The sequence below is a fragment of the Neocloeon triangulifer genome, unplaced genomic scaffold (genome assembly GCF_031216515.1).
Source record: "Neocloeon triangulifer isolate White Clay Creek 2 clone unplaced genomic scaffold, ASM3121651v1 ptg000011l, whole genome shotgun sequence".
Taxonomy (NCBI): Eukaryota; Metazoa; Arthropoda; class Insecta; order Ephemeroptera; family Baetidae; genus Neocloeon; species Neocloeon triangulifer.
This window is the reverse complement of record NW_026775553.1, coordinates 1,052,754-1,074,622: the sequence shown is the minus strand read 5'-3', so window position 1 is coordinate 1,074,622 and position 21,869 is coordinate 1,052,754. Positions and strand designations below refer to the sequence as shown.

At 36.8% G+C, this 21,869-nt stretch overlaps 1 protein-coding gene across 2 annotated transcripts in view; it reads right to left on the bottom strand.

Annotated features, from left to right (window-relative positions):
- The window catches only part of LOC132195868 (zwei Ig domain protein zig-8-like), a 66,270-nt gene extending 44,704 nt beyond the window's left edge, over positions 1–21,566 (bottom strand). For both annotated transcript variants that reach the window (XM_059618137.1, XM_059618138.1), the window contains exon 1: positions 21,376–21,566. In XM_059618137.1, coding sequence (XP_059474120.1) covers positions 21,376–21,466 — 91 coding nt within the window. In that variant the 5' untranslated portion in view covers positions 21,467–21,566. The remainder of the gene's footprint in view (positions 1–21,375) is intronic.
- Positions 21,567–21,869: the final 303 nt, after the last annotated feature.

Below are 21,869 nucleotides of genomic sequence, written 5' to 3'. Positions count from 1 at the left end.
CAAGTATATTGCTTCAATTAATTTGCATGCACGGAGCTCAATTTAATTTATGGCATGCAATTTAATAAGCATTGCACCGAGTTCTATATTAATTTACTCCGCGCAGAAGTCAACAGTCCACGCGGAATGATCACTATAATTTACTACCTCTTTATTAATTATTATTTAATAGCAATTAAATCAAATAATCAAGCATAGAAGCCCCTTAAATTACTACAGATAGCATCTTATTGTGATTTTTAAAGTGCATGAGAAATAAACTAATTCAAATTAAAAGATTTTGAAACTTTTATAATAAATATTAAATATGAGAATTGATGAATTTTTTGATGATAATAATCGTATATAATAATAAAATATGCTATATTTTTGTTTTTAATGTTACTTATTTGTTCTAGATAAATATTTAAATTTAATAAAGAATTGTTTGAATCCCAGGATGTTGGAGCTGAAAAAGAATTACGAAGTGCAAATGACAACTGCTCTGCCATTATCCTCCATTACGGGCAAATTGGGAATTTAAAAACGCTGCTGTCAAAGGCAAACAACGGCGGCGGCAGCCAATAATTATCAATATTTCATGCCGAGAGATCGACGCGGCCCATTTTGCAAAAACGGAATCGTGTTCAGGCACGTAGCTTTTATGGGCGTTTCCGAGCGGCTGTTGAATTGAATATTTTAACATTATTGTCACATAACGGTAACAAATAATAGGCCGATGTGCTATTTTATCGGCGAAAGAGCGGATTTTGCAGCACCGAGTGCGCCAAATTGTATCCCACTCACTTGAAACATCGTTGCGACGCGGCTTCGGTTTTAACTGGTCCGCAGCATTGTTAGCCCCTTTTTATTCCCATAGAACGATTCGGCGCATATGGACCAGAGGCAGTTTGCAATTATTATTGTCTGCCCGGAATTTTATTTTCCTCTCTCGTACAAAAGATTAACAAAGGATGAAAAATTGCCGCGAATAATTTTTTATACTTTTACACTCTCTCGCGCTGGCAAATAAAATAAATCATCGCCGCGCACAAAAGCCGGCGCGAGACACGAGTGTTTCGTTTTTCAAAGTAACTTTTCATTTTTATTGTGCATGATCCTCTTCCCTTTTTTTTACTTTTGATGATTTAATTAAACTGGATCCATCTCAAAGACCAGAATTTCTCCCTTTTTCTCTTTGATTATTTACAGCAAAAAAAGTTTAATGGAAACTCGCGTTATTTTTGTTCCAAACTTGCACGAAAGCAATTTCTGAAAAGCAATTTCTGGATATAATTGGACGCGTCTTTTCATGTAAAAATATACACAAAAGTTTTGCGCCGAGGGCGTGAAACAAGTTGGTGCAGGCGAGGATATTGATCTAATCAAATCAAACTTGCGTGCCCTCGTAAATTAATTAGTCCAGATTTGAATTTATTCATACCGCACTCGATTTTATTTATGACCTGCAAAAAGCCAAGCTTGATAATTGTGAACGGGCCTTTTTCTTCTCTGGAAAACTACAACTTTGGGCGCACTGCACGTTACGTGCGTTTCGGTTGGTTAAGTTTGAAAGCGTGAGCCAATTTAAATGCTAATGACGCAACGGATGGCGACGTGGTGCATGGAAACAAGGGAGCTAAATTTGATGTGACGATGGCATTAAATCTGCGCTTCATTTCATTATGCACTCATGTGCTAAAGCCAATGTGATTCACAGTCATTTCAAAAATACAAAAATTAATTAATAATGCTTTTTTACACAAATTAACTATGTTTTGAATGATAATTTTCAGATATTTTAGAAAGAAATTAAAAAGAACATCTTTAAGATCAATAAAAATTATATTTATTGCTCTGATTAGCAGCAAAGTGTCAGTTTAAGTTTATCATAATATGACAAAAATCTTCATATTTTACTTAATTCAGCTAATGAATTTAAATCAAAAACATTTTCTACTCTCAATGTGAGACAAAATTAAAAAATTAATAATACTAGAGTTTCGTTTGTCTTTTCTTCTCTTTAATTTCCATCCATTAAATGCAAATTTCAATCTTTTTCTTTCTTTCTTCTTGTAAGGAGATATTCAAAGACGTTTGAAACTGCTTTTTCATGCTTGCGAGTTAAATAATGTGACACTAATGAATTGCTTTGTTCAAAGGCGAGATTCGTCATAAATAATATGAATTAAGGAAAAAATATGACTCTGAACACAAATTAATAAACGCCATCTGGCAACTCAACCGATACAAAAAGCAGCGCGTTTTGTTTCTTTGGCTGCTGCAAGTGGGAATGAAATATACATAAAAGTGCTTTGCCGAGACAGTGATAAATGTTTTCTTCGGCGACGCCAATGATAAATGAGAAAAATGGCAAATAATAAATTAATATTCACCCCTGCGTAAAAATAAAAACATCTTTAACGTGCCGCTTAAGTAAGAGTCATGAGCGAGAAATGCAAATGAGCGGAGAGGAAACGAACGCGCGCACCTCCCTGACTTCTCATCCGGCGTTTAAGGGTAGATTTATGGCGGGTGGCGAGCGTGGCGATTACTCAGCCAAAAGCAAAGAGTGACATCGCGACGTGAGAGGCGTTGATAAAAAAAACACACAACTTTCTCTCTTCCTCAGGAGGGACGAATTTTTTTCGCACCGATAATGACGATGAAAATGCTATTGACAGAAGTAATGCAATTTATTTCGAGCGACGAACAGACGCTCTCGTTAAACTACCCAGAGATCTGCCTTATCTCCAACGCACAACTCCATTAATGTCTTTTGCAGCTGTCGGCGCCAATAAAATTTAGCTTAACAAGATTCTTTCCACCAAATTTGGGCTCTTTCCTCAGGCATTTCAAACAAAAAATTTTCCGTTTTTAAATCGTTATTTTTATTATCAAATGAAATAGTTTAAAATTGAAAAAAAAAAGATTTGTTTAGCCTTCTTTCAGCTCATTATTGTTTCTTAAAGACCAACTGCGGTGATTTTGAGACTACTTTGTGAAGGCACCATGTGAAAATATAAATCTAGCTCTTTTTCACACAAAAAACTTTCACTTTCGGTCACTGGTGGCGCTGAGATCGCTGATATTGTCACGGTGCTGTGCTATTGCAGCGCCACCAACGACCAAAAGCTGAAGTTTTCTGTGTGAAAAATCCGATTCATGTTTTCTAGCAATTTTGAAGCAACGGTTTGGAATTTTCAAACTTTGTTTCCCAGGATAAAATTTAATGTTTCCATCTTTCAGAATGAAGAGCGATAAGGAAGTTGAGTTTCAATGAACCGTTTCTTCATTATTCCTGACAAAAGGAACTTTTTAAATCAGATCATTACTTCAGTCGATCAAAAGTGAATCAAATTTTCGCTCTTGAAAGAAAGGTCTAGACAATTCATTCACTTCATTTTCTCTCTCCTGTCAGATCAGTTTCTTGTTAAAAATTGCGCCAACGACACCGGCAGAAAGAGGAAACTTTGTTAAAATTTTCTTCTCTTTCAGAAAAAAAGTAGCTGACGTCAGAGTTAATGAGACTTTTACGGAAATAAAAAAGTTTGCTGCGCCACTCTGCATATTCATTTATCACCCCCGAGAAAGGGTTAGTCATTGTGCGGCCTTGTTTTTATTGCCCGGCGGAAGCTGCAAAAGTTACCTGACGAAAATTATGGGCGGCGGTTGGAAATGGGAATTTTAGCCGCATTTCGATTGCGACTCCACCCTACAAATACACACACACACACTGTGCGGTCTTTTTTTAATCGCTGCACGTGCGCGACAGAATTTTATTTCGGTTTTTTTCAAACATCCGTTTTTCAAATGAATGAAATTCTTTCAAAGTCCACTTTAATAACAAAGACAGATATGCTGAAACAAAGTACATGAAGGAAAAACGTTGAAAATAAAAATTAAAAATTCCAAAACCGATTTGCGTGAAGAAGTTATTTAATTATATAAAAATCTTAAGAGGAATTATTCATAAATACTAATTTCAAATAAATGTATTCCTGAGCATTTAAAATTTTTCAAACGTGAGAGTTTTAATTTTTTTCCAATGAACGAACGATCCAAGGCTCTCTGAAAATATTCAAATTTCAAATAACAGATCTAACATTGAGGCCAATAACTGACAACAACGAAACACAACACATCAATCATAATTTTAACTTAGTAAATTCAAAACCGATATAATAATGATTCTTTTACTGTAGTGTATACGTTTTAATAAATTGTATTCCATAATTGAAATTATCCCATACACATATTAAATGTACTTATGTTTCAATTATTACTGCACAACGGAAATCAACATGAAGAGCCAATTTGTGTTTTGATTGAATCTTGCTTTATATTTTATCGTCCCTTTTGTAAATTCTATCATATTGACATAACAATCCGCCTACAATGTTAGGCTTAAACTGGAATCAATTTTGATTCAAAATTTGGCTTTTCAATATACTAAATAACTCCATTAATTCATCAGTATTTATAAAATTATTTTGTTTTATATTGTTATGCTGGTGAATAATTATTCAAAATAAATAGATACATTTAAAATCTATAATTTAGGGCCAATATTAAGGAAATAGTGATGTTTTTAAATACTGTGCGCTCCAGTTTTGATGAAATTTTTACGTTTTTTTTTCTTCAAAGTCTAATATGTAATTAAGAGATCATCAATTTATTCCCGAATACTAAGTAAAAAATGTAAATTTAAGTCAGAACTGGATACACTGATAAAAAATTACGTCTGATCTATTTCTAAAAAAAATCTCTTAAACAACTTTTCTCCCTTATCAGAGAATTTTCAAGAATTTATTTGATATTCCTTTCATCGCTGACAAGCTCTGAATGCAGCGTGTCGTGAACAGGCTCAGAAACTTCTGGCGTTCCCTGCAAAGATTTGCTAAGTGCGCGGAGCTCCGAATTCGGGTCCAAATGGGCCTGCCAGTCTATTATATGAAGGCTGAAGAGCAAACAGCAGAATCGCAATTCCTCCTCAACTGCACAGTCAGTACACTAGATAAAGTTACAGGCCGTATATTTGCGGCGCGTCTTGGCAAGCTCGGAGGATACATTCTCGGGCAAGGAAAAAAGTTGGGGCGGGCGGGCGGACGGACGAGCCACTCCCTGCTCACGAGGCTTGCTGATTGCCTCGTCGAGCGCAAAAACACTTGGGGCTCCAGCGAGATAAAACCGGCCTTTGATACAATTAACGTATTACTCGGCTTTTTGAGGGGCCTGAAAGGCAGTCGACGGAAAAAACGAGAGCCGCTGGAAAAGACTTCGCGCCAATTGAAAGGAAAAGCTCTCTTGACTAGAAATTTACTGATAAAAGAGAGCCAGATGTTCCAACCCTTGTCAATTTGCATTGTCAAGAGGAGAAGAATTTTTTTCCGTCATCAATGAGACAAAACATTGTTCCAATTTTAAATAACACTACAAATTAGCTTTATAACACAATATTCCAAAATTAAAAAAATTTGATAAAAAAAATCTTTAATGACAAGCTTTCAAATATCCATGCTTGTCAATTTCAATATCAAGTTTCACAAAATAAACGACAACACTCAACAGACAATTCCCATTCAATATGAGATCGGTAATAAAAAATGTTGCTAAAAATACCTCAATCATTGATATTGCATTTCCATGGATCTCATTTTCCTTCAATAAAAAATTGACAGAGCTTTTTTCCCCCACGCCAATTCAATAGCATCGATGAAACTCTGCTTTTGCAAAAGAAAAAGCAATAAACGTAGAGAAATTAATTGAAAGTTGATTAAATCTCTTATTCCTTTTTGAATAGAGTAAAAAATCATTTTGCAGTGGCCAATCTGGTTGATGGCATTTTTTCCCACTCGTGTTTGTGCTCGAGAGAAATTAAAAGCAAACAACGCGCCTTCTCTCTGCGGCGGAATTTTTTGCTTCTCAGCCATTTGTGAATTAATCATTTCGAGGGCAAAAACACTGATTAAGGCAGAGATTGTTTTTATTCTTTCAACGACGATAACAACAACAAGCGACGCTAGCTCTTTATTGTTGCCTTGTTTTCGGCTCCGAGGTCCGAATTGGTGAGGCGGAAAATTCTGAGGCCCCCTCTCTAGCCATTTAGCGACTTTTATTCCTACGTGCTGAGCCTCAATTTCGACGAGTGAGACCGGCTTCTGCTCCCTCTCAAGGGAATTTTTCCTCTTTTCATTTTCTTCCTCGCTGCCCGTTCTTTTGCCCTCTCCAAGAAAAAAAGTAAAGGAAAATATACTTCATTCCCTTTCTTTGGACAAAGCTATGGGGATGGCTAATTTTTTCTGATAAAATTTCTTTCTGTAAACTGCTTAAAAGGGCACTTTTTCTTAGTATGAGATGATCAGCAAAATTCATTAAGGACAGACAGGTTTGATCGATCATTTTACTTTATTTTGCCCCTCACGAAAATGAATAAAAACATTCATTGGAAATAAATTTAGAGTATAAAATTTACAAGATGTAAAATAATATATTGATATTATATTTGTTTATAACCAACACAAAATATAAAAGGGAATAAAAACAATCTTAATTGAATTTTATTTCTTTGATATTGTAAATAAAGATCTAATTCTGCTTCTTTACTTATCAGACTCGAGATACATTTTCCTTCCCTTCTCTCTTATTTGAAAATAGCAACCATTTAGCAAAAAAGCAAGCAAGCAATATATTTCACTGCTATATTTTTATCTGGAAATGCAGCCAACTTGAAGTTGCCTTGTGTTTACTGCTGCATTAAGTGCATCTGCAAAAGGTACATATTGGTGTACAGAACACGTCCACATTTGCAAACCGCGAGGGAGCAGCGAGAACACGTTATTTGTACCAAGCAGAGCAGAAGTGCACTCTCGTGACATTTTAGCTTCTTCGAGTAAACTCGCGGCAGAGAATGCATCTCTCTGTATGTATTTGTATAGAAAAGAGAGAGAGGAAAAGCTTTCAAACATAATGAAAGATATAAAGGACGGCAAATGTAGCTTTTCCACTTCAGCTTTTGTATATTCGTTGCTCTTTTTCTGTTTTTTTTTTGTTCCGTACATTTTGCGAGGCTCGTGGGCGTCGTTTGGATTACAACAGAGCAAACATGTTTGCGGTTGGGGCTCTTTAATTACGTACACACAGTCATATCCCGTGGCTGGCTCATCCGCTGATAATAATTATGGCCTCCAATAACGCCGATACAAGCCTGCAAATGTTAATTGCTAATTACTTTTGCTGGCGAGCAGTTCCGTCTAATCATGCTTTCCGCGCACACCCTTCAACTCCCTTGATTGAATGTGCCGATATTGATGCTTGTTTGTTCCAATGTAATTTGAATTCGCTCTGAAGCACTCCATTGACGAATTCCAAGAAACCCCAGCAGAGAGTGGGTGTGAAAAGCTTGCCCTGATTTGAGACCTCAGGTAATTTTGAGGCAGTTTAATTACCAAATTCAGTGTCCACAGAGAAGGCGCATTCAATGTTTTTCAACTTTTCCTAAGACGTCAATTTTTTTAAATTAAAATAAAAACATAATTCAATAATTTGAATACTAAATTAAAATATTTCACAATAATGAAGGGTATACCAACAATATTTATAACCAAAATATGAAATTTTTGAGGGGCTTAGGGCAATTGCACTAAGAAAGATGAACCGTTTCTCATGAGATATTTATGTTGATTTGGATGTCGACTGACCTTTCGATTTTAATTTTCCATCTTAATTGAGGTGATGGGAAAGAGATTTGGAGAAATTTTTAATAATTTTAGTCGGGCAAGTTTTGAGAAAAAAAATTTCTATAAGAAATTATGTTAAATTTCAAAAAATCAGTTCTCCCAATGAATTTAATATGTGGTTAAATTTTTCCTTGGAATTGACATCTTATGTGCAGAAGAATTACAATCAAAATTATTCAGGATGTTTTTTTAGCAGAAAAGTAAAGAAATGTTGTAATTAAATTCAAGTAATTCGAATTAATTGTCAACGTTGATAATTACTTAAATAATAAGTTACCCACACAGATATTTTCTCATAAAATGATGGGAATTTCCATCGATGGCATTTTTCGTTACAAATGAAAAGCTTTTCCACATTTTGTTCCGCATGATTTCCGACGCAATTATTCTAGCATGAAAATATAACCACCAGCGCCAATTTATAGCGTCAAATGATTCGATTCTGTTGATACCCGTGAGAAAAATTGGTTGTGGAAAAGCTCTCTCTGTTCTGTGTGTGGCATCGATAGTGGAAAATGGTAATTCTAACCGTTCGAACAACGCCGGTGGAAAATGCAAGGTACACACTCACGTGCATAATTCATCAGACGCGGTGCATTATTCAAGCGCGAAATCAACAAAGCTTCTCTGTGCGCGTTTGAAAATTATTTCACGCGCCGGACCGTCAAACGGCCCTGCCTGGCATATTTGCAGTGGCGCGTAGGACAAAAATTCAAAAACAATATTATCCTGCGAGAGAGAGAGAGAGTGAAAGGCAGAACAAACAAACAAACACGCCAAAAACAACGCGCTTTTTGCAAGTCCACTCTGCGCGATGAGCTTCTCTCTTTCTCTTTTCCTAGAACATGCATAATGAATTCATCTCACTGGCTGGGCGAGACGCAATAACAGGCCGGCCTAATTCATATTAAGAAGGAGAAGCAGCGGATCCATCCTTTCATTAACAATGAGGCAAAATTAGATTCGCTCGAGTAAAAGCAATAAAGAGGCGTGTTTAGCCGGCAGGAAATTCACAAGGAGATGTGATGTCTCGAGTTTACAGCTACTTGAGCAGGCACGTGTCGCTTTCTGCTAGGAAAGATATCAAGCACATCAGTAAGTATATCACTTAACAGAATTGCAATTACTCTGATGCAGAAATAAACGGGTCCATTATTTTCCTCCAACTGCGAAATCGATTTAGACAGTTTTAGAAAGAAAGCGTTAAATGTTTTAAAGGCCGACTCCGGTAATTTTTTAAAGTGTTTTTGTCACACAGATCGCGAAATTTTGAGTTAATCCTGTGGCAAGACGATTTGAAAATTCCGAATCGTTGCTAGAAAACATGAATCAGCTTTTTACAATAAACTTCAGCTTTTGGTCACCACCAGTGCTACCAGTGACCAAAAGCTGAAGTTTTTTGTGAAAAAGCTGATTCATGTTTTCTAGCAACGATTCGGAATTTTTACATCATATTTTAAAAAAATAAACTCAAAATTTCTATCTTTCAGAATAAAGGAAAAAAAAGTCGGGCTTTAAATGTTTCATTTTCCTCTCCAAAATGCAATTACTTAAAACGGATTGTTTAATAAAATTTAAGCGCTGAATTGTAATTAACTTTAAAAGCAAATTCATTAAAAATCTAAACAAATTTTACTGCTTGACCCAATTTATCAACTTTCGGGATTCAGATCAAGCCGGAAATGTAAACTTTTAAAAGCTGGAGATAAAAATCCACTTTGCTAATGAACTCGAGCTTATGTTATTTCTTTTTGGCCGTTGAGAAGTTTCGCTAGGAGCGTTAATTATATCAATGGGCCGAATCGATCGCCAAAGTTGGTCGCAGTATAAAATTAACTTTGCTCGAGTGGGGCAGGCAGTAAAGAAACATTGCTTAATGTAAAGGAAATTCTGCGCGCTCCTCTTTTGATGCGGTATGAAAAGCAAGATGGCCGCCGAGGCTATTCGCCCAAACGCTTAACTTTCTTTTATCTGCCCTCGTGCTAAGTGGAGGCCTAATTAGTTCATAAACATTATTTGAAACAAGAACAAGTTTTTATCAAAAAGAGAGAATTGGCCCATTTCATTCTCATGACTCGGGGTCGAGATGAAGCAATAAAATAAAAAGGGAAACAAAATCGGACCCGGGGGTACATTTTTTATCCATTAACAAAGGAAATTCAAATTAAATTTACGACAGCGCGGGTGATAAAATTTTATGAACATGGAAATTCGGGGGCCTCTTTGTTGGCGACAAAAGCAGCGCCGGTCGTTCCATTTATTTTTATTTGTGCGCGTTCGGGTCCAAATCAGAGCCTTTGATGTGTTGCTATAAAACGGGCTACGTCGGTTTCCAAAGATTGATCATAATCCCGGATGCTTTTCGCACAAAATATGCTCGCGTCGCCGCATCATGAATTCGAAACAAATCAACCCTCGGCTGTAAAAACAAAAACGAGCCCTCGGGTTTAGGGAAAAAGTTACAAATTTACAATGTGCATATCCGGATTTGGAAACAAAAAACAGGGATAAATTAGGCCAAAGGTAGGCGCGGAAATGACGCCCCTGCTTAATATGAACGCGAGGACAATGCGGCGGTTTACGCCTGCCAGATGAATAACCTTAGCATTCGGGACAATATTTTTATCCGGCTGAATGCTGCTCGCACATCCACAAAGGCATTGTAGCCGCACGTTGCCGCGCGCCGAGTGCTAAAACTCGACAAAGATGAAATTTGCATGACAAAGGAACGACGGGTGCGCAGCATCTAAATCAGCAGAATACGGACGGGCGTTGCACCTCTCTCGCTCTCTCGCACTTATTACGCCCACTTGGCCTCTGCATTAACTCGCTCTTGATTACGTTAAGTGCGGCAAGTCACTGCACAGAAGATCTCTTGCGAAAGCGCAAAGTGCGCAAATTGCTCATCTGATGTGATGAGGAAAGAATTTGATGAGCAGAATTGCACTAATTTCCTCAATTCCCTCCTATTTTAAGCACAATTTTCTTCACATGGTAGTTCTAAGGCAAATGAATTTAATTTTTTTTTTAATTTTGAAACATAGGGAAATATTTACAATTGCATTAATTCTAAAAATATATTGTACGAGGTAAAAAAATTGGTTCTCTTTATAATTGAAACGGTTTTTATGTTAAAAAATAATCAGCTATCCCAGTGTTAAAAACAATACCATTTTACCAAAACATTTATTTAATTTATTTATTCTCCAATTATTCAAATTTTTACTAGCAAAATTTAATTTTTCAAAGGGTAATTTTCAATTTTACTTCTTCAAGGAAAATTATTGCTTAAATAAAGCTTTAGTTTTTAAATTATTGTTAAAAGAAGCAAAATAACAAAATCCGACAAAATCATCAGCGGATTTTCTTGTTTACACCAAAATATTACTTTAATTTTATTAAAAAATTTCATTTTAAAGTTTTATGTTATAAAGTCAGAGTAAACTTTGGAAATTAATCAAAAAGTTACCTGCCTGGAAGGTTCGGCTCGCTTATAATGGAAACATTAGACATCATTAATTCATCATTTTCGCCCACACGGGGTGGATGCAAAGCACACAAACCCGCAACGCACAAATACCTGCTTCGATCAGTTTTACGCATGGTTGCGCGCCATGAAAGGTTGGTCGCCCTTTTTCCCTCGGCCATTATGCGCGAGCTGCAAAATTTGACGAAGAAGGTTGTCGTCGTCTCAGAGCGTGGCATTTTCGAGGGCTGCGTTCTTGAGACACAGTCTAATGGATTAGACTCTTGAAACTCTCTCTAGCTAGATTGAGGCCTTTAATCCCTGTGAATTTTAATGCCCACACAAGAGAACACACATTTGAGCTTTGTGCGCGCACTCAGGCTAAATTATTCAATACAAATTGTCTGCGTGTGCGGCGCCCCGCTGGCAGACGCTTTCGCCTTCCAGTTGACAGGTGAACTACTTTGTTGTGTAAATTTATCGCAGGCAAACAAGTTTTGCTAATTAGCTCGCCAAACCAATGAGAAATTCAATTTACGCGTTGATTTTAATTAGCGAGCCCGGTGGAAAATTCTGCTTAAACGTGGCGCTCATTTATGTTGTGCCTGCTAAAATTTGTATTAATCATGAATTTGTTTATGATAATATTGTATTTTCTGTTTAGGAGGAAAATTTTTATCTATTATTTCTTGCAGAGATATTACCCCTAAAAAGATACAAAAAAAAAAATGTTAAAAAGGTTATTCAGTCAATCTTCACAAAATGTATCTGAAAAATCGACTTGGATTAAAAATTATGGATTTTATTCGACTCTTCGGCTTTTTTTATATTGAATTTCAGCCACGTTTTTTTTCTTAGTGAGATTATTTTTCAACCGTTCAATAAGCGCAAAGTTTTCATCCTGCAATTTCTCATTTTCGAATTAAATCGTTTGAAATCTATTAAAAATAACGACCAAGGAAATATCAGGATTTCACTAATCGGAATTTGTCACTTGGCAACGCAGTAATTGAAAAACATCTGGTTCAAGTGGCGTGTCGAGCAGGAAAACCATGCATGCCGTAAATAGAGACGCGTTTTAATTAGCAAAAGCTCGTTTCATCATTCAAGAGTGGTGGAGCTGCTGCGTAGGTACTGCCGGCATTACTTGTAATCCCGGCGTAAGCTTTTATAATTAAGTTTTTATATTCCATTAAAGCCCCGACGGCGACGCGCGCTCTTTCAAAAAAGTTTGCATCTTTTTTGCTGCCGCTGGAATATTCATGGGGCAGACCAAATCATATGCGAAATGCGCGCTCTCTGCGTGTAATTATGAGACCCCAGAGCTCTCTGCCTCCAACAAGAGATTAGCATCTTTCTCGCTCTCTCTTGATGTATAAATTCGGCAGCGGAAAATTGCATTAAAACTCAATCCGCGCCTCCGGAGGGCGCTCAGCATGTTGCCGCGTATTAATAGCGTCTGAACTTTGATTTATGGTTCCTTCTTTATAAACTAACTTTTTAGATTAGTTGCAACTCCTGCTGTGCGCTAATTACGCGCCAACACTTTCATTGCCCAAGCGAGAACTTCAGCAAAGGTTATATTTCACTTCGGCCCCACACAAATTAAAACTTCACCAACCAAATAATTCATGTAATTCATACTGCATAATAGTAATAATAATATTATATTAATAAAATTAAATAATTAGAACAATACTAAAAAAAAATTTAGTGGCTATAATAATAAAAATAATTATTATTCATGACTTTCCCACTTTGAAATAAAGGTAACCTGGAATTCAGGATATAACAAACTTTTTTATGTTGAAATTATCACAGATTTTTAAATGAAAAAAGTTTTTCATACTCCAGGCGGTTAAATTTTCATACTTGTTCTCAAACTTTTCTTATTATTTAACCACGAATGTTTTTTTTCTGTTGAAAATACGAATTAACTGTAATTATACTAATTAATATCATTTAATTCTAGAGATTTTATTGAGAATATAGACACATTTGATTTATGTTTTGTTCTTTTGATAACAAAATTAACATCAGTGATTGAGAAAGTTCAGATTAGTGAATTCTGGAAATATTCAATTTTTTATTTTTTATTTTTTTATTTAAATAACACTTTGTAAATCCTGTCAGCCTAGAAGATTGAATATCTGCCGCCAAATGTTGCGATTTAAGGAGAAGTCGCTAAAACAAAAGTTGCTTGGGCTTTCTCACCAAATTAAGGAACAGCCACGGAACGGCGCCCACTCGCCTTAAACTCGCTACCTATTTAGCTACAATTCCACTTTCTTTATTATATGCTCGAGGCGGTCCTGATATAAAACGCTCAACTCGGTAAAACTCACCCGCTGGCAGTTATAATAATATAGAGTTATTACTTCTTTTTACGGCCAAGTTTGCGGCCTTTCTTTTGCCAGCATAAAAAGGAGACACTGCAAAGTTTGCTGCTGCGAATGCACTTTTGATGCGTGTGTAAGAGAACCGCAAAGTGCCGCGCCACGGTGAGCGCAGACAAACCTCGAGCAACTTTTTCAAATAGGGCGCGACCCTGCCTGCAAACGCCGCAAACGCACAAAACACATAAAGGGCGGAGGAACACATCAGACTGGCAAACTCGGCGTTAAGTGGAAGAAGTTGTCGCTGAGTGAGAGAGCTCGACAAAGGGGTCTTTTATGGCGATAATCCATTCCTAGATAAGCCAGCTCTAATATTTTATTTTGTTCCAAGCTCTGCATAGAAACCTCGACCCTCACTATCATTTTTGTTATTTTTATAGCAAAAAACGTTTTTGATTTTCATTTTTTTCATATTTTAGCAGTAAATTATGTTGATTTTTTCCTCTAAACAAATTATGATTGATGAATAAGGGTTTATTAAAAGTTGATGCTTCTTAATCTTTTGTTTGTAAACATAAGCAAATTTAAATTCAAAGGCAACTTTACAATTTAAAGCTGCTAATAAGTAACCTCCAAAAATTTTACTTCATTTATGCCTATAAAAGTGATATCACAAGTTTTAAATTGGGTAAACAGGAAAATTCATATTTATTAAATAATTCATTAAATAATATCCTCCTGTTTCACCTAATCTTGAATATTTTACGGAATTAAATTAGTTCAGAGGAGATTTCATTATTTCCAATGATCTCCGAACGTCTGAAAAGCAGGTGGAATTAATAATTTCATTAACTTTAGACTGTCGTAAGGAACCAGTCATTCCGTCATCTGAAGTTAGATGAGCGTAATAAATGCAAATTACACACAGCTTACGTCAGATTTTATTCTTCAACTTACAAGTTTGATGGAATTATTCGCGCTGAAATTAGCTCCGACTCATTAAATTTGTAAGAATGATTCTTCGTTCTATAAATATTTCATAAAAAGCAATGAAATCAATCAAACTTGTTCTGACGCTATTAGTTGTGAGGCTTAGTTTGTGTCTTGTAAGTCGACTTTAATAAAGGCGGTCAGACACAATCTGCGCGAGCCGCTTTGTCCCGAAATATGAATGGTGGGCGCAGAAAAAGTTGGCTACGTACTTTTTTTAGTGTCGCCAGTAAAACAGAAAGCATCTTTGCCAGAAACAAAGCGAGATTAAAGTTGGTCTGCGCGCGCGGTGAACACAAACACAGAGCGAAGACGTGAGCAAAATTTATCAAGAAGAGCGACACGCTTAAGCCTCGGCTCGAGAGAGAGAAAAAAGGGCCAGAAAGAGCAGCGAATCAATATCCTTTGCTTTTTGTCCGCGCTCTTGAAAGAAGAGATTATTTCACGCGCGCCAATTTGGCAAATTTTCAATTTGGTCCGTCGGTAAATTAGGGTGCCGAATGCACGGGGGTGCAATTTTGTGCCGCCCCATTGCCCTTTCCTTCGGAAATCGGAGAAGCTCGGAACCAACAAAGATCAAACAAGCGGATTTCGTCACGCGCAAAAGTTTCTTCTTATGAAAAAAAAGAAACAAACGCCAATTATTTCTCAACAATCGTCGCCGTCTCTAATGATTGGATTGCGCAACCTTTGGAGACGCAGCAGATTTTTTGCTGGAAGAATAAAAAATAATAATTTGTCGCTGCTGAGCGTGCTACGCATTCACATGACGTTGCCTAACCCTTATTTATCCGTACCAAGATTTATTTTCCTGCTGATAGCGCACAAACAACAAAAGCAGATTTTCTGATTGCAACGTGTCTGCCGCTGCGACGCCCAAAGCTGATCTTAAAAAATGGCCGAATCGATTACACGTGAAGCCGCTGAGGAGAAAAAATGGACCAGAATTAAAAAAAGAAGGCAAGATGCGAATAAAATATTATCAAGAAATGAAGAAGGCAAAAAACCGAGTCCGCGGGGAGTGCGCGAAAAGTCGGTCTCGGCTAAATTTATGTCACAATCGTAGAAAAAGCGGGGCCAGTTTGGAAAGAGATTGTCTCGGCGTCGGTCCCCGAAGGCGTATAAAATGTGTCGTATTACAAAATACAAGCGAGGTGAAGGGTAGTGGTGGTGGCGTTTCTGTCTCTCCCCCTCGCTGCAGCCACGCACACACAGATCGCATTCAACAGAGCAGCCCGCAAAAGTGCCTTGCCCTCAGGGACAATGTTGGTCATTAGATTGTGTTTTTTGGACAGGCAAACAAAAAAACACGCCTGACTTTTCCCCCGTTAAACAAGAAAGTTTCAAGTTTCCTTTTGTAAAATAAATTTCATTTTAATTATTCATCAGCTTCATATTTAGTTAAGTAGCAAGTTTGGATAATAATTAATATTGAACAATTATAAAAATTGGACTTATACATTAATTTCAATTAAAATTTAAACAGTTACAATTTTAAAGCTTTTTGAACCTGAATTCATAATCAGAAGGTCGAGGGTTCAAAACCCGTCTAAATCTTCAATTTTTTTTATCAATAAATGATCGCAATTATCTTAACTTTTGAGGACTTTTTAATTTTTTTGTGTTTTAAATTTGTAAATTAATTATTTCTAAAGCCAGTAAAGAACGACTACAGTGATTTTTAATGTTCTTCAAAATTGTAAGATTATAATGTGAATACCATTGCTTCACAGTTGAAAGAAACAATAAATCGGATTTTTCACACAAAAATCCTCCACTTTTGGTCATTGGTGGCGCTGCAATCCTACAGCGGCAAGACAAAATCAGCGATCTCAGCGCCAACAATGACCAAAAGCTCAAGTTTTTTTTTTAAAGCTGGTTTATTTTTTCTTACAATATCGCAAAGCAAAACGATTTGGAATTTTCTGAACGTTTTTTTATTACAAAAGCATACTTGAAATTTTGCAATCTTTCATCAAGAGCAATAAAAATCACCGGAGTCGGTTTTTTCGTTTTGTAAAATAATTGAAATAATCAAACCTTATCTGGTAATTTCAAAGTTAAAATGTTTTCTTTTAAAAATTTATTACCTTGTGTGATCTTTGTTGACCAAGTTTGTATAATATAAATAAAAAATTATTTTTATCTGCAGTTCTATCTCAAAAGCTTGGATGTAGAATTTACAACAAAAAGGCCAAAAGTTTGAAATTCAAGAGAAACTGATATTTTTTAGACATTTCAGCTTAAAGGAGTGCTGACCCCTCGCTGTGACTTTAATTCCTGATTCAATTAAGGGTCCTGATTAAAACCTGAAAAGGGCGGCCGAAAATTCAGCGTTTTCGTTGAGAAATCTCAAAATGAAGTTGGGCTGATTGGACTTTTTTTGCGCTTGGTCGCCATCTTGGTCCAACAATCGAAAATGTGAAATTGTTGTTTGCAATTTGGATGGCCGTGACCTGAGCCACGTTAGGTCAAGAAAACACAATGAAAAATAATTGAAAATGAATTAAATTTTGTGAAATAAAAGCTAAAGAGTTGCTTGAAATGACCCCTTAATTGAAATTATTAAATTATTCAGCACACCTGAGATATAAAAGGGTTTGCTAAAAGTACTGCCATTTGAAAACTAATTTTTTTAGAAGCAAAAAGTTAATAGGAAATTTGTAGCAAATAAAACGCTCCTTCTTTTTGTAACAGTACAAAGTACTGCACATATTTTTCTTACTTAAGAAAAAATGAAAAATAAAAATAAAATTACATTTTAGGTTAAAGGGAATTTTTTAAGATTTTTTTCGAAATAGCCAATCGATTCAGCATGTCTTTTTTAGTCAAGGTCTAAATTTTCGCAAATAAATTCATGACAGTTAAAAAGTAATATCAAAAAATTTCAAACGGGTCGTGCCCTGTTTTAAGATGAAAGAGTTGTCATTGCATATTTTGATATTACTTTTTAACCGTCATGAATTTATTTGCGAAAATTTAGACCTTGACTAAAAAAGATATGTTGAATCGATTGGCTATTTCGAAAAAATCTAAAAAAATTTCCTTCAACCTAAAATGTAATTTTATTTTTATTTTTCATTTTTTCTTAAGTAAGAAAAATTTGTGCAGTACTTTGTACTGTTACAAAAAGAAGGAGCGTTTTATTTGCTACAAATTTCCCATTAACTTTTTGCTTTTAAAAAAATTAGTTTTCAAATGGCAGTACTTTTAGCAAACCCTTTTATATCTCAGGTGTGCTGAATAATTTAATAATTTCAATTAAGGGGTCATTTCAAGCAACTCTTTAGCTTTTATTTCACAAAATTTAATTCATTTTCAATTATTTTTCATTGTGTTTTCTTGACCTAACGTGGCTCAGGTCACGGCCATCCAAATTGCAAACAACAATTTCACATTTTCGATTGTTGGACCAAGATGGCGACCAAGCGCAAAAAAAGTCCAATCAGCCCAACTTCATTTTGAGATTTCTCAACGAAAACGCTGAATTTTCGGCCGCCCTTTTCAGGTTTTAATCAGGACCCTTAATTGAATCAGGAATTAAAGTCACAGCGAGGGGTCAGCACTCCTTTAATTGTAGAAAAGATTTCATTGTAACGTTTCGAATTTGTGAAACAATTAAATCTGAAGCCATTAAGCGACAAAAAAATTTTCATATCGTCGGCGGTTTTGGATGGGAAGGCGCACATCTGGTGTTCATTTATGCCACACAATTTGAGTGCTCTTTCGCCGTAAGTAACAAATGATTAAAGCATTAACCGCGCGAGAGCGGGCAGTGCTGGTGGAAAGAGAAGTGGCCGGCAATTTGGCATTCGCCGCGATTTTTCTGCTGTCACGCACTCGGCGGCCGCAAAACATTTCAAACGTCATTTTCGAGCCATTGACAGCAGCGCTGCCGCCACTTGATTGATACGTCTGAACAAACAATATTTTGCTGATAAATTAGAGCCGCGCACCATTTGTCACTTTCGTATGAAATTGATCGAAAAGTACGCACTCGCATCCCCACGCGCCCCGGGCACAAATGTATCAGCCCTAATGGAGCCGCCGTTGATGCAAAAATCCCATTCCTTTTAGTCGAGGAACAAAAAAATAATGGTGACAAAAACAACATGTTTACTCACCTGAGAGTAAATAGAAACTTTTGCATTGATTGATGACGGTGTTTTCAGAAAAAATATAAAATTTTGTATCACAAATGAATTTAGATAGGGTTGAGATAAAGATCTTTTTAAATTATTTGAAATTAACTGAAAAAATGTATTATCAAAGGTCAAATTTGCAATTCAGGATGTAGGATCACCTCGAGGACAATTATATTCTTGATATTAAAAGTGGAAAGTAAAAAATTAAAAAAAGCATAGAAAACGATTTTAAGATTTTAAATTTTTAGATAATATTCAGCAATGGGATTATAAATTTTTGATCCCTAAATTGCCAACTTAAAGCCAATAATTTGTAATTAATCTGTTTTTCGCCGCAATTCTAGGGTTAATTACACATCAAATAAACACGCTAATAAAATGTGTCACAAAAGGTTTTTCTGTACAGTCAGTTTAAAAAGTGCCCAAAAGCCGAGTTGACAGTTTTTGCTTGTTTGTTTGTTTGTTTTTTGTATCAGCAGTAATTGGAAACGAATGCAAACAAACGTCCAATTAATTAACTGTTAGTAGGGGAGGAAATCAGAATGTTTTTACTTTGAAATTTATAATATATAGAGTGTCTGTCGAAAACGGACTTGTGAATATTTAGTTATAGTTTGCCTCGGCGAAGGAGGAGGAGCGGCTTGGCTTTCTCGCCTAATTAATTGTCCACGGACCACAAAACTCGTCAAATGAACTCTTGGCTCACCCAATCAATTAAGCTGCAGGCACTACACGACTTCCATCAAACTTTGCCGCATTTCTCAATCTGCACTTTGTTCAAGTATGCAAACTTATCCCGCGGCGAATTCCCTCCGCCCAAATTATCCCCCAAATCTCTGCGTCGGGCCAAACAACACTCGAGCAAGTGCAATTTCTGGCGGCTCCAAATTAAATAAATAAATTCCAGTGCAAATGAAAGCCTGCGGCGAGTCTGCTAATGGCTCTAAAAATGATGAAGCTCGCGCTTGTTTTATGGCTTTTTACGACCGGAGGCGCGCGTAAAAGAGATGATATTATTTATGCCGACGCGTATAAAAATGGCGCGCACGTCTTTTAATGCAACACCTACCGCAACCCTCGAGGCCAGCATTTCTGAAATTCGGTGCTGGGCCAGGAATCAATCCAGCCGTTTACCTCTTCCGCGCCCGAGGCTTCTATGCTATAGTTTTTTTTTCTTCTACGTACAGAGGAAGCGGTTGTATCGCAAAGAGGAGTTTCTCCGAGGCCAAGTTTTACTTCTCAGATCGTATCGATCAAATTCTCAGCAATATTGCCGACGGGATCAACTCACTGAGATACCACCAGGAGAAGAATGTAGTTCTGGAGATGATAATCAAGTTCAAAGTGGTTCATTTTATACAGCTTCATTGTTCCAATCAAAATGCCAATTGGACGGAAAAATAAATTGAGGATAACAAGAATATTGATGGAAATAAATCGGTTCAATTTTCCTTTCATATTTGATATTCAATACAAAACAGTATCGAATATCAATCAGGCATTATCAATGAAATATTGTTGAAACAAAATCTGAATAATGGGTTTTAATCTGCTAATTATCAATATAAACAAATTGTTTGCTTGTTTGAATGAATTGAAAATGATCAAAACTAGCACAATTTTAAATTTAATTTAATTAAAAAAAAATGGAAAAACAATTCATGATAATATATAAAAGTTAAAAAAAGCCGTTTTTGGTTTGACAAAATAACCCCGGAGACGAGCAAATATTCTGAATCTGTGAATTTCCTCCCCAAGCGAGCAGACGTGCTAACAAAAAATTAAAGGAGCTTTGCTGTTTGCCAACAAGAACAAAGAAACGTTTGCTTTCTCTTTCTCTCTGGCAAAGGAAATCCACGTGAGGCTTATTATTAGACAAGCTATTCGGTGGTATCGCATTGCAGCAGTCTGCGTTTCCATTCCTCTTTTTTTTCCAACACTGCGCCAAAGTTGAAAGTTGAGCCGAGGCAGAAAAAAGTGAGCATCAATTGGTAGAGCTCGCATCAATTTTTGATCGGTCCGAAACAAAGGCCGGTGTGTTTCCGCACTTTACTTTTTTCGCCAAAGAATTGCGAGCGAGTGAAAAGAGAATGGCGGCGGTTGCGGCTCGCCATAACAGAAAAGAGTTGTGTGTCCGCTCGCTCGCTCGCTGATAATAGCTTGTGTGCAGACAAAAATATAAATAGACTCCATAATGAATAAGTTCCAAAAATTTTGCCCGCAGACAAACAAAGGAATTAACTAAAATTGTAAAAAATCCTCCTGGTGAATTCAAAATTTTCATCAAAATGTTTTATTCTACTCGGAATAAAACTAATATTTGATTAAATTATTCAGATTTTCAATGAAAACCTGCTCATTAGCTCGGATTAGAATATAAAAATTCAACAAATAAAAATCTAAACAACAGAAAGAGATATTCGCAACCAGCAGGGATTGAATTTAGCAATAAAAAAATATAAAAAGAGGAAATGTTTTGAACAATCGAAACTCAATTTCGAGCAAAAACGATTAGGGCGGAGATTTAGTGGCGAGTGCACATTTCATTCGGTTGACACAGCAAATTGGTTTTAATTAAAAGCATTCGGCGGCGCCATCATCATTCACGAACTCACCGCGCGCTTTTAATTGCCACCCACTGCGCTCACATATATAAATAAAACTGGGCGCCAAATTATTCCGCGGCAGGGACAAGCAACAAATTTGAAAAAAAAGCTCACCTTGGCAGATCACGTGCGAGACGAGCAGCGACAACAAAACCACACCGGCCCACTTGTTCTTGCCCATTGTTGGAGGGTTGAGTGTCTTCATATTAGTCGCACCATGACCGCGGACACCACCGAGCACTGCGATCCATCCACTTGCAAGCCAGGCTTGAGTGCTACGAGCAGCAGCAAAAAGGGAGCGGACGAGCTGACGCGCAGACGGAGAGCGACTAACGCCAGGTTCGGAGGCGCCGGGCTGCGCCGCCGATCGCACCCCCTCGGCGCGCTCCGTAGCTGCACGCCAACCACCGCCACCACCACCACCGGGTCAAACTCTTGATTGCAGCATTCCTTCGTTCGTTCTTTCTTTCTTTCTTTCTCGCCCGCCCTAATTAAGATTGCTCACGGGAAACAAATGGAAGAGAGAAAGAACTTCACTTTCGCTGTCTCAGCGCTTGTTAGTGCAACGCACTTGTGCACACGCCACTGTTAATTCGCACCTTTTCCTG